Consider the following 13,857-nt stretch of genomic DNA (forward strand, 5'->3'; position numbering starts at 1 on the left):
GTTAGCACTTACATTAAAACTACAGTAAATGTGCTTCAATTTGGGTAAACACAATCCATTACCTAATATCTGCTCGCTTGTTAAAGAACTTGGTACATGCCGTTTCATTTTTCTTAATTGCTAGCAAAATTGGCTACTGGTGCTAATTTAAATAGTTTTCTTAATATGTATTAGCTCACGAACTTGCATAATAAAATAGTCTACCTAAAGGCCCGGTCCCACAATACCGATAACTATACCTGTAGCCCAGGCCTGGGTTTATCCGTATCGGTGAGATTGCTTCTGGAATGATTTTTCCAGGCCTGGACCTGATCTGATAAAACATCTGACCAATCAGGTCATTGTTTACATGTGATGTTGTCTGAGCACATGCTATTTTTCTCGGGCATCTTTGTACATCCTTGTTGCATCATGAAGTCACAGAATACGGATTCACGGAAAATAAAAAATATAATACAAAGCACGGATCTTTTATTCACAGATATGTGATACTTTCTGTGAAATATCAATAGTAAATTAATAAAGTAAACACATAAATGCAGGTAAGATATTTTAATTATGAACTTTGGCAGTCCAAATATTTAATTGTTTTATCCATGATGCATTATCTGTATGAAATCGGTAACCAATCTGTAATATACTGAAACGTCCGTGACCAGTCCGTAAATTATTAGCATCTGTGTTGCATCCGTATTAAAATCTGTAACCACTCTGTATTTTGTATAATTCTTTATTTTATTTTTTTCGTGGTCTGGTTTCCATCAAATCCTGTGTTCTGATTGGCTGGCGAGCGGGTCCGTATCCTCCGGTACGGACCCCAGTTACAGACCCCGGTTACGGACCTCTGGCGACTCGCTCGTTCACAACAACAACAAACATAGTAGCAATTTTTGTCAACATTTATTTTCGCATTTCTCAGGAGAATAGCATTAATTTTACAGCATGGATAGCGATAACGACAGTCTTCACAGCGAAAGTGAGTTTTACTGCCCTGAGGAAGAAGAAATAAAAGAAAACATTTCAGGAGAAAGCTAAAAACCTCTAACTGTTGCTAACGCCGAGCAAAAACATGGCTGAATCCTGAATGACTCCTATTTGTATAAATAGGGGACTACAAAGGCGGCAAAATGTAGTTTTTTTCCTGCCATGGAAGTGCACTTGTATACCGAGGAGGAAGCAATTTGCATTACAGCCGTGAATGAGGATTCAAAATGGCGGCTCGGCTCGGTTTTCCCTTTCGGGCGCTCTCGTTTTCTGTTAGAATTTGGTAAAGAAAAAAATAAATATATTATTTACCAGCTTAAGGTCGGTCCGTATGATGAAATACAGTGACCTCGGCCTTGAATACTGACCTCGGCCCAGAGGGCCTCGCTCAGTACTTTCAAGACCTCGGTCACGGTATTTCACGATACGGACCACCCAGCTGGTAAATAACATATATATATTTCCGTAATCTGTGACCTATCCGTATTATATCAACTACGGGAGTGTATACATGGGTTGTTTTGAAGTCCAAGCTGTACAGTATGACCCGGAATAATGTGCTACTACTTGGAAAAAACTTCCATGACTATTCCTAAGTTGCATACGTTTATTTCCCTGAGTATCAGAACCAAGCAATATTATAGTCGGTATTATAGTTGTGGTGTGACTGCTCCAGACTGGAACTAAATTCAGGCAGAGGTATAGTCATAGTCATAGTTATAGGTATAGTTATTGGTGTTGTGGGACCAGGCCTTAATGTTAACTAGCTTGCTAGTTTAAATGACTATTGTATTTTCTCACAGTCACCTTGTCTGTTTGCCAGCTTGTTAGCAAAATTCACTACTACTGGTTTTAATGACACAATAGAAAAGTTTTCTTAATGTTTGCTAGCTTGCTAACAAGCTTACAGTTTAATTACACAATAAAAGAGAAAGCTTAGAAAGCTTGTTAGTGAACTCAGCTATCAGGTTTAATCATGCAATAACATTATCTGGTTGCTAGCTTGCTAGCAGATTATTATTATTATTATTATTATTATTATTTAATTTTGCTATTTGCTGTTTTAATTACACAGTAAAATAGCTTTCTTCAGGTCTGCTAGCTTGCTGACAGACTTACAGCTTCTCATCTCATTATCTGTAGCCGCTTTATCCTGTTCTACAGGGTCGCAGGCAAGCTGGAGCCTATCCCAGCTGAGTACGGGCGAAAGGCGGGGTACACCCTGGACAAGTCGCCAGGTCATCACAGGGCTGACACATAGACACAGACAACCATTCACACTCACATTCACACCTACGGTCAATTTAGAGTCACCAGTTAACCTAACCTGCATGTCTTTGGACTGTGGGGGGAAACCGGAGCACCCGGAGGAAACCCACGCGGACACGGGGAGAACATGCAAACTCCGCACAGAAAGGCCCTCGCCGGCCACGGGGCTCGAACCCAGAACCTTCTTGCTGTGAGGCAACAGCGCTAACCACTACACCACCGTGCTTCCCTCATGCTGTAATATTACTTTATTTTGTTTTAGTTTGTACCTATATGTACTTTAAATGTGGCTAAAATCAGATTTCGTGCATACAGTTATAGAAGATTTGCACATCGGCCATTTTTCTCTTTAAAGAAAAGCTGTGGAAAACAAAATCTTGTGTTGAGCTAGCGCATGTTGAAGTGATCTGCGCCAGGATTTCTGTCCACATCAACCTCTGTAAAAAACATACCGCAGAATCCAAAACAGTCTGTCATGTTTTAACAAGCAACGTACATTCGAGTGGCTTTTAAAAGACTTTTGAAAATGACTTTGGCTCCATTTTGTTTGAAATGTTCTGCGGAAGATATTTTTTTTCCCTTCCTGCAACAAACCTAGGTCCTCGGTGCTGCCCCACCCGTTCTTGTAGGCGAGAAATCATAAACATTTGTGTGACCAAGACTGCTACATGAGTGAAATGTTCTTTTCGGCTTTTTTTTTTTTCATCAATTAGGCGTACATACTGTTCTGAGCACAACCGCTCTCTCAAAATAGCTTTTATGAAACATTTTGGAAGCCAATTTGCTATCCATTTTAGCCATTGGTGATTCTTCGAATAGCAGATTGCCTGAGCATTACTCCAGATCGTAAATGAAATTTCATGTGAGTGTGTGTTCCGTATAAACACAAACATAAAAACAGTTTGCACTGTAGATTGTACTGCGTCTTGCTGCTTTTATTAATTGCTGCATCTAAAAATTCGATACAGAGATTCAATTAGGCTTTACTGTCTGCATGCTGAGGGTGTGGGTGGAAGGGTGGAGCAATATGGGATGTGTGTCTGAGTGAGTGAGTGAGTGTGTGTGAGTGAGTGGGAGAGTCATTATTTCCATCCTGCCTTCCAGAGACGGATGATTGCTTGTTAGCGCTGACCCGAAACACAGCTGTGTGTCCTCAGCAGGCCTACAGGCTAACTGAGTAGGCTACATAAAGACACAAGGGGATGTCTTCCTGCGGTCATTTTACACACGTTACTACTTTTCTAGCACTTGAAAAAGAAAAGTTTTTAATGTGGAGACTGCAGGTTATGCACTGCAGGGAGTCCAAATGTATGTGAATATAACATAAATCACCTGGAAAATAAAGGACCAGTTACATTTTCTGTGATATCTGATTTTAGATTATTATGGGTTTGTTACCATGACAATAAATTCAGATAGTGATCTCATTATGAACCTGTTGTATACAGTATACCGTTTTTTTTTTTAACAACCCCAATTCCATAAATTTGGGACACTGTGTAAAATGTAAATAAAAAAACAGAATATGATGATTTACAAAACATGGAAACCCTATAGTATATTTTGTTGAAAATAGTACAAAGACAACGTATCAAATACCTGCTACGCCGAGCCCACTCGCATCTGGATAAGGGAAATGGCACAGTGAGGATCCTCTTCTTGGACTTCTCGAGTGCTTTCAACACCATCCAGCCCCTATTACTTCAGGACAAACTGAACAGGATGCGAGTGGACCCCTGCCTGGTCACCTGGATCTCCAGCTACCTCACTGACAGGCCGCAGTACGTCAGGCTGAAGGACATCACATCTGACACTGTGATTAGCAGCACCGGAGCACCCCAGGGCACGGTGCTGGCCCCTCTTCTCTTCACCCTGTACACCGTGGACTTCTGCTACAACTCGGAACTGTGTCACATTCAGAAGTTTGCCGATGACACAGCCATCGTTGGGTGTATCAGTGACGACAGAGAGGAGGAGTATAGGAGCCTGGTGAGGGACTTTGCTGTGTGGTGCAACAGGAACCATCTGCAGCTCAACACCTCGAAGACCGAGGAGCTGGTCATTGACTTTGGGAGGTCCAGACCAAGGTCACGACCAGTTCTGATCGAGGGAGTCAAGGTGGAGGCCGTGGATTCCTACACGTACCTCGGGCTGTGGCTGGACAGCAAGCTGGACTGGACTTGCAACACCAAACACTTATACAGGAAGGGACAGAGCAGGCTATACTTCCTTAGGAGGCTGCAGTCCTTTAACGTCTGCAGGAAACTCCTGTGGATGTTCTATCAGTCTGTGGTCGCCAGTGTCCTGTTTTACACCGTGGTGTGCTGGGGGGCAGCACATCCAAGAAGGCTGGACAAACTGATCAGGTGGGCTGGCCCTGTGGTCGGCATGAAGCTGGACTCTCTGGTGACGGTGGCAGAGAAGAGGTCTATGGACAAAATATTGAACATCATGGACGATGCCAGTGACCCTCTGCACACCATCATCAGCAACCAGAGGAGCCTGTTCAGTGACAGAATGCTCCTTCCCAAGTGCAGGACGAACAGACTTAAAAACTCCTTTGTCCCTCACGCCATCAGACTGTACAACTCCTCTCTGGGGGGGGGGAGGAGGGATAACAGGAGGACAGAGGATGGGAAGGACCAGTAGCCTAGCCTAACAATAAGCAATACCGGACAATGTGCAATATAATGTGCAATATCTCTCCTGCCGCCGCCCCCCCTTTTTTCTTTTTCCCTCCTTCCCCCCCTTCCCCATATATTATTCTTTTTATATTTGTATATGTAAATAATTTATTTTACAACCCCGATTCCAAAAAAGTTGGGACAAAGTACAAATTGTAAATAAAAACGGAATGCAATGATGTGGAAGTTTCAAAATTCCATATTTTATTCAGAATAGAACATAGATGACATATCAAATGTTTAAACTGAGAAAATGTATCATTTAAAGAGAAAAATTAGGTGATTTTAAATTTCATGACAACAACACATCTCAAAAAAGTTGGGACAAGGCCATGTTTACCACTGTGAGACATCCCCTTTTCTCTTTACAACAGTCTGTAAACGTCTGGGGACTGAGGAGACAAGTTGCTCAAGTTTAGGGATAGGAATGTTAACCCATTCTTGTCTAATGTAGGATTCTAGTTGCTCAACTGTCTTAGGTCTTTTTTGTCGTATCTTCCGTTTTATGATGCGCCAAATGTTTTCTATGGGTGAAAGATCTGGACTGCAGGCTGGCCAGTTCAGTACCCGGACCCTTCTTCTACGCAGCCATGATGCTGTAATTGATGCAGTATGTGGTTTGGCATTGTCATGTTGGAAAATGCAAAGTCTTCCCTGAAAGAGACATCGTCTGGATGGGAGCATATGTTGCTCTAGAACCTGGATACACCTTTCAGAGATGCAGGCTTCTGAACTGAGCGCTGATAACAACTTGGGTCGTCCTTCTCCTCTTTAATCCGAATGACACGGCGTCCCTGATTTCCATAAAGAGCTTCAAATTTTGATTCGTCTGACCACAGAACAGTTTTCCACTTTGCCACAGTCCATTTTAAATGAGCCTTGGCCCAGAGAAGACGTCTGCGCTTCTGGATCATGTTTAGATACAGCTTCTTCTTTGAACTATAGAGATTTAGCTGGCAACGGTGAATGGCACGGCGAATTGTGTTCACAGATAATGTTCTCTGGAAATATTCCTGAGCCCATTTTGTGATTTCCAATACAGAAGCATGCCTGTATGTGATGCAGTGCCGTCTAAGGGCCTGAAGATCACGGGCACCCAGTATGGTTTTCCGGCCTTGACCCTTACGCACAGAGATTCTTCCAGATTCTCTGAATCTTTTGATGATATTATGCACTGTAGATGATATGTTCAAACTCTTTGCAATTTTACACTGTCGAACTCCTTTCTGATATTGCTCCACTATTTGTCGGCGCAGAATTAGGGGCATTGGTGATCTTCTTCCCATCTTTACTTCTAAGAGCCGCTGCCACTCCAAGATGCTCTTTTTATACCCAGTCATGTTAATGACCTATTGCCAATTGACCTAATGAGTTGCAATTTGGTCCTCCAGCTGTTCCTTTTTTGTACCTTTAACTTTTCCAGCCTCTTATTGCCCCTGTCCCAACTTTTTTGAGATGTGTTGCTGTCATGAAATTTCAAATGAGCCAATATTTGGCATGAAATTTCAAAATGTCTCACTTTCGACATTTGATATGTTGTCTATGTTCTATTGTGAATACAATATCAGTTTTTGAGATTTGTAAATTATTGCATTCCGTTTTTATTTACAATTTGTACTTTGTCCCAACTTTTTTGGAATCGGGGTTGTAATTTATCTAGAAGTTTTCTCTATTTTCTCTGTTTATCTGTAATGATGCTGCTGGAATCTTAATTTCCCTGAGGGAACCTACCCAAAGGAATCAATAAAGTTTTATCTAATCTAATCTAATCTAATCTAATCTAATCTAATCTAATCTAATCTAAATGTTGAAACCGAGAAATTTAATTGTTTTTTGAAAAAAAAATGCTCGTCTTGCATTTGATATCAGCAACATGTTTCAGAACAGTTGGGACAAGGGGAACAAAAGACTGAAAAAGTTGTGTAATGCTAAAAAAAAAAGAATTTGGTTAATTGGCAACAGGTCAGTAACATGATTTGGGTATAAAAAGAGCATCCCAGAGAGGCGGAGTCTCTCAGAAGTAAAGATGGGGAGGGATTCACTGCTCTGTGAAAGACTGCGTGGGCAAACAGTACAACAATTAAGAATAATGTTCCTCAATGTAAAATTGCAAAGAATTTGTGGATCACATCATCTATGGTACATAATACCAAAAGATTCAGAGAATCTGGAGAAATCTCTGTATGCAAGAGACAAGGCTGAAAACTGACATTGGATGCCTGTGATCTTCAGGCCCTCAGGCGACACTGTATTAAAAGCAGACATGTGTCTGTAGTGGAAATCACTGTATGGGTTCAGGAACACTTCAGAAAGCCATTGTCTGTGAAAACAGTTCATTACTGCATCCACAAATACAAGTTAAAACCAGATATAAACAATATCCAGAAACACCGCCACCTTCTCTGGGCCCGAGCTATTTTACGATGGAATGAGGCAAAGTGGAAAATTGTCCCTGAGGTCTGATGAATCAAAAGTAGAAATTCTTTTTCGAAATCATGGACACCACGTCCTCCAGGCTAAAGAGGAGAGGGACCATCTGGCTTGTTATCAGTGCTCAGTTCAAAAGCCAGCATCTGTGAGGGTATGAGGGTGCATTAGTGCACATGACATGGGTAGCTTGTACATCTGGGAAAGCATCATTAATGCTGAATGACATAAACACTTTTCAGAGCAATATGCTGCCATCCAGACAAAATCTTTTTCAGGGAAGGCCTTCCTTCTTTCAGTAAGACAATTCCAAACCGCTTTCTGCACATATTAAAACTGCATAGCTCTGTAGTAAAAGAATCCAGGTGCTAAACTGGCCTGCCTGCAGTCCAGACCTGTCTCCCATTTAAAACATTTGGTGCATTATGAAGCACAAAATACGACAAAGGAGACCAGAACTGTTGAGCAACTGAAATTGTATATCAGGCAAGAATGGGACAACGTTTCTCTTTCAAAACTACAGCAATTGGTCTCCTCAGTTCCCAGACGTTTACAGAGTGTTGTTAAAAGTAGAGGTGATGTAACACAGTGGTAAACATGCCCCTGTCCCAACTTTTCTGAAACGTGTTGCTGCCATCAAATTCAAAATGAGCACATAAAACAATAAAATTTCTCCGTTTCAACGTTTGATATGTTGTCTTTGTATAATTTTCAATGAAGTATCGGGTTTCCATGATTTGCAAATCGTCATATTCTGTTTTTGATTTATGTTTTAAACAATGTCTCAGATTTATGGAATTGGGTTTGTAGCTCAAGTGAATTAGCTTTCTAAATTACACTTGCCAATGCTATTGATGAACAGTTGTTGTTGTTGTTGTTGTATATTTTAACAGAACTGGTTCCAGTTAAAAAAAAAAATCTGAGGTTATAAGGATTCAAACCATTGTCCCAGAACACAAACATGAACTAGTTTACTAGTGGCTAACTTGCCAATTTTGTACCATTTGTGCTGCCCTTTAGTCCATTTATAGCTGATACAATACAGATGTAACAAATAAAATTTAGATGAGTCAGATACAGGCAGGGAGAGTTTCAGAAAATTGTTTTGGCATACAGTGAATGGAACAGATGTGTGTGTGTGTGTGTGTGTGTGTGTGTGTGTGTGTGTGTGTGTGAGAGAGAGAGAGAGAGAGAGAGAGAGAGAGACATATAAATGGGCAACAAAATAAAAGCAGGAAGAAACAGCTGCTTATGAGTGTTTGTGAGTGAAATGTACATAATAGTCATACAGACAGAAGAAAGAAAGAGAGAGATAGAACCAGCAGGCTGTAATGCTCAATACTTTTCCTCTGAGCATTGTGTGCTTTTTTTTCTTCAAACAACTGATTCAAAAGAGCTAAAATGCTGTGTAGCAAACTATATAAATTTGAGGAGGCACTGCAGGGTGCTGTCCATCTTGCTCGCAGTAGGTGTTATCATTTGGACTTCAGCGATGCTTCACTGCTTGACGATCCTGCAGAGATAGAGTGTTTCTGTCTCACCTCCCCCCCAGTGAGACAGAAACACCAGCCTTGGTCTTGGCCTTGTACCAATCTAAGCTTTGTCAAGTCACGATTCAGGGCTTCAACTCCGTGAGCTTTCAGAAGCCATTCGCATGCAATGGAGAAGAATGTTTCAAAGCCAAATGCCTCCAGGATGATTACTGAGGATCAGTGTGAGCAGGTTTTCTTGCAACCTAATGCTTTTTTTTTTTGTGCACTCTACTTAGGGCTCTAACATCACAGACAGCTGCACGGAGATGCTGATGCAGGGCGTGCTGTTGAAAATCTCAGCGGGGAATATCCAAGAGCGAGTTTTCTTCCTCTTTGACAACCTACTGGTGTACTGCAAAAAGAAGAACAGGTGAGGCTCACTTCTTAGGCACAGTATGTTCCTGAATGTTGGAGAGTATCGGGAACAGTTCTGGAGATGTTTGTGTTTCTTGGCAGGCGTTTGAAGAACAGCAAGGCGGCTACGGAGGGCCCGCGGTACCAGTTCCGCGGACGAATCAACACCGAGGTGATGGAGGTAGAGAACGTGGATGACGGTACAGGTCAGTGTTTGAGGTCCATATGGTATGTGTTATTGTTTACAATGCAGCTTTTTTTTTTTTAGCAAAGCACAAGAATGGAAGATGGGTCATTAAGACTGGACACTAAAAGAGAGAAACAACAATTCTGTTCATGTCAATACATTTTTGAAAAGATTTTTTTAGTTCAATAGCATCTATAATATTGTCTTTCAAAACGTAGTAATCAAGGACGCGTTATCCTAATGGGCTTCATGAGCAGCTGCCCAGGGCCTCGGAGGTAGCGAGATCAGAAAATATGAAACGATATTTTCAGAAGTTTTGATCATATTGATAATATTTTTGATGCATTTCGCCACCCGTAAGGAAGCCCACTTTGTCCCGTCGCATAAATCACCCATCACTGTCAATATGATCACTGTCCACCATGTCTTCACACGTAAGTTGACCCATGGCTGTCAAACTGAATGCGCAAAGCTGTGTGCCACTGCTGTTTGGGACATTCCGTGTGTGAAAGGATGAAATGTTTCACATAGCCTCACATTTTGAGATTTATTTCTGAGAAGCAAGATATTTTTCTTTCTTTGTTATCGCTCTTTGTTTTCACAAGTTAAAAGTTGCCTGGATTCCAAAATGAAAACGAACGGTTATATACCAAATGAATGTTCTTGTTCTGAATACTAAAGAAACTGTTGTAGGCCTCGGTTATGTTCTTGACATGTTGTTCATGGACTCACTCATTCAAAGGCTTCTTGAGGCTAAACTTTAGTTAACCAGACTTGTTAACCGTGATGTCTGATGGAATTTTTCACCATGCAATTGCCTATTTCACCATTGCTTTTTCTCGATTAAATAGGTGTTGATGGATATAAAGTTTTATCGTTCAATAGTATTTCTAATTGTGCCACTGTCATTATTTACGTTTCTGTGTCTAGTTAGACAGGCACGTCTGAGAGGGTGAATTTGCTGAGCGCAGTTGACAACAGGCGGGGGTGGGGCCTCGGGGGGGTGTCTGCCCAGGGCCTCGGGGGGATGTCTGCCCAGGGCCTCGGGGGTGTGTCTGCCCAGGGCCTCGGGGGGATGTCTGCCCAGGGCCTCGGGGGTGTGTCTGCCCAGGGCCTCGGGGGGATGTCTGCCCAGGGCCTCGGGGGGGTGTCTGCCCAGGGCCTCGGCAAGGGTTAACGCGGCCCTGGTAGTAATACAATATCTGAAACTTCATAAAGGCCTTAAGCTCTGCCCACTTCACAATGACATCATCCCTGAAAAGCTTGTTGTTTGCACGGTGGTTTAATGGTTATCACTGTCACCTCACAGCAAGAAGGTTCTGGGTTTGAGCCCAGCAGTCGACGGGGGCCTTTCTGTGTGGAGTTTGCATGTTCTCCTTGTGTCTGTGTGGGTTTCATCCAGGTGCTTTGGTTTCCCCCACAGTCCAAAGACATGTGGTTAGGTTAACATGGGGCGGCCTTGGCCTGAGGTTGGGCTGAAGTGCACTTGAGCAAGGCACCTAACCCCCAACTGCTCCTTGGGTGCTGTAGCATAGCTGCCCACTGCTCTGGGTATGTGTGTGTGCTCACTGCTCACTTGTGTGTGCATGTGTGTGTTCACTGCTTCAGTTGGATTAAATACAGAGGAGGAATTTCACTGTGTGCTTAAATCTGTGCTTGAGTGTACGTCTGACAAATCAAGGCTTCTTGGCTTGGCTTCATATGATTTATGCTCATTTATTTTCAGTTTATTTAAAATTTCAATTTTATTTTTATTAACAAACATTTCTGATAGGCGGCACAGTGGTGTAGTGGTTAGCACTGTCGCCTCACAGCAAGAAGGTCCGGGTTCGAGCCCCGTGGCCGGTGAGGGCTTTTCTGTGCGGAGTTTGCATGTTCTCCCTGTGTCCGCGTGGGTTTCCTCCGGGTGCTCCGGTTTCCCCCACAGTCCAAAGACATGCAGGTTAGGTTAACTGGTGACTCTAAATTGAGCGTAGGTGTGAATGTGAGTGTGAATGGTTGTCTGTGTCTATGTGTCAGCCCTGTGATGACCTGGCGACTTGTCCAGGGTGTACCCCGCCTTTCGCCCGTAGTCAGCTGGGATAGGCTCCAGCTTGCCTGCGACCCTGTAGAACAGGATAAAGCAGCTAGAGATAATGAGATGAGATGAGACATTTCTGATATTCAGGAAATGTTACATGTTTTTCCAGTTATTTCCTAATTAAAAGAATATTCCAGAGGAATTTCCAGTAAATGTTGATTATTCCTGAATTTATGAAAGATTTTATACGATAAAGTGGCATAATTTTTTTTAAATATAAACGCATCGTATTTTATTTCACATATTTCAAAATCAGGTCTGCAAATTGCATTCATATTTATCCAGATAAAGCCTTGTTTGCATAAATAGATATGCATTTTTAAAATATAAAAGTACTTGCTTTTTAAAATCCCTATTCAGCTATACTGTCTTGCTGCAACTTTTAGTTGGTACTTTAATATAATGTAGCATGCCTTAAGGTTGTGGTAATATAATAGAGCTGTATGTAACTTTATTTCGCTGGATATAACTGTATTTGCACGTCCTTGCCCCAACTGCCATGTGTTGTAACTAAATCCATCTGTTCAGCCACGGGGTACGATGGAGTTACATCTCCCACACAAGTTATGAGTGAAAAAATGATGATTTTTTGCCTGATGTGCCGACCTCAAGACTTCATATCTGGCACGGCTTCTTTCCTCGCCTGGTGGGGTTCACACGTAACCACTTCAACAGCAAAAGGTTAGGAAAATGCCATTTTCTGGGCAAGATGACAGATCCTCAGAGCTCACTTGCTTTCTGAACACAGAATGGAGTGTATCTTGGCTGTGGAGGAGCTCTGATTATCAGTTATATTTGCAGAAGCAATCTGGTCTCTGGTGGATTTAATATCAGGCTTTTTAAAAGGAGATCTATTTCAGTGCGTGGGGAGGAAACAAAGCAAAATTTAGCACACAGGCTCATGGGTGTTCTCCACAATCTCGCCAGTAATAAGGGAAATATAGTTATTACTGTGGCTTAACTCACACATAATGAAAGTGATTGATGGTGTGGTTCATGCATGGATAAGGAACTGCTCTTTCAGTTATATATAGAAATGTATTGCTGACATTAGTTTCTATTCTTGTTAAGTAGAAAGATTTGTTATGGGTGAAATTTTGTGATCTACTTTTACAGAGAAGACAGAAAGTTTGGGATAGTTTCCGAATAGATTAAGCACACACAGCATGATTTTTCCAGTTGATAGTGTCCATATCATACTGAAAGGCAATATGGATTGTAGCTCAACAGACAAGTTACACAGTTAGAAAGGTAACTTGAAAATAATTTCTTGCATTTTAGAATTGTTTACAGTTAATTAATATGACATTAATACATGTATGTCAGTGTAGTTCTCATCACAGCTGTTGGTTATATTGAGTGTGTATATACTATATATACACTGTATGTTGGTTACATAAGTGTGTAAAGCCTGACCGAGTTGCGTTTGCATGAACTGATTTTCCCAATAGCCAATCACTCATCACCATTGTTCCCAAAAACAGTCACTGATCACCATTATTCCCAATAAATAATCACTGATCAGCGTTATTCTCAATACATAATTGCTGATCAGTATTTTCCCAAAGACCAATTTCTAAGCACCATTGCTCCTAATGACCAATCACTGATCGCCATTGTCTCCAATAACCAATCACTGATCACCAATTTTCCTAATACCCAAACACTCATCACCATTGTTTGTCCCACCCCATGCAACCACTTCCTTCCTGTCTATTTTCTGATGACTCACTGCTGTGGCTTCTTTTTTATCCGAGTTCTTGATAGAACGTATAGTATTATAGTATAGTACTGTAAATACTGAAAAGTTTGACTGAGTTGCATTTGCACGAATTGATGTTTCCAACAGTCACTCATCACCATTGTTCCCATCAACCATTCCCTAATCGCCATCGTTCCTAGACAAATTACTCACCATCACTGTAAAAAAATTACTGATCACCATTATTCCCAAAGACTATTCACTGATAACCATTGTTCACAAAGACCAGATACTAATCACCATTGTTCCTAATGACAAATCACTCATTGCCATTGTTCCCAAAGATCAGCTACTAATCAACATTGTTCCTAATAACAAATATCTGATCACCATTTTCCACAAAGACCAGTTACTAATCACCACTGTAAAACAGTTACTAATCACCATTGTTCCTAATGACACATCATTCATTACTGTTGTTCACAAAGACCAGCTACTCATCACCACTGTTCCTAATGACAAAGATCTGCTCACCACTGTTCCCAAAGATCAGCTATTAATCACAGTTGTTCCTAATTACAAATCTCTTATCACAATGGTTCCCAAAAACCAGTTACTAATCACCATAGTTCATAATG

The 13,857-nt window shown here is 41.5% G+C and overlaps 1 protein-coding gene across 3 annotated transcripts in view; it reads left to right on the forward strand.

Moving 5' to 3' along the window:
- Positions 1 to 13,857, forward strand: part of prex2 (phosphatidylinositol-3,4,5-trisphosphate-dependent Rac exchange factor 2) — a 266,799-nt gene that overhangs the window by 73,773 nt on the left and 179,169 nt on the right. For all 3 annotated transcript variants that reach the window (XM_060899865.1, XM_060899866.1, XM_060899867.1), the window contains 2 exons: positions 9,133 to 9,266; positions 9,353 to 9,456. In XM_060899865.1, the coding sequence (XP_060755848.1) occupies positions 9,133 to 9,266; positions 9,353 to 9,456 (238 nt within the window). The remainder of the gene's footprint in view (positions 1 to 9,132; positions 9,267 to 9,352; positions 9,457 to 13,857) is intronic.

Source organism: Neoarius graeffei, chromosome 19 (genome assembly GCF_027579695.1).
Source record: "Neoarius graeffei isolate fNeoGra1 chromosome 19, fNeoGra1.pri, whole genome shotgun sequence".
NCBI classification, from domain to species: domain Eukaryota; kingdom Metazoa; phylum Chordata; class Actinopteri; order Siluriformes; family Ariidae; genus Neoarius; species Neoarius graeffei.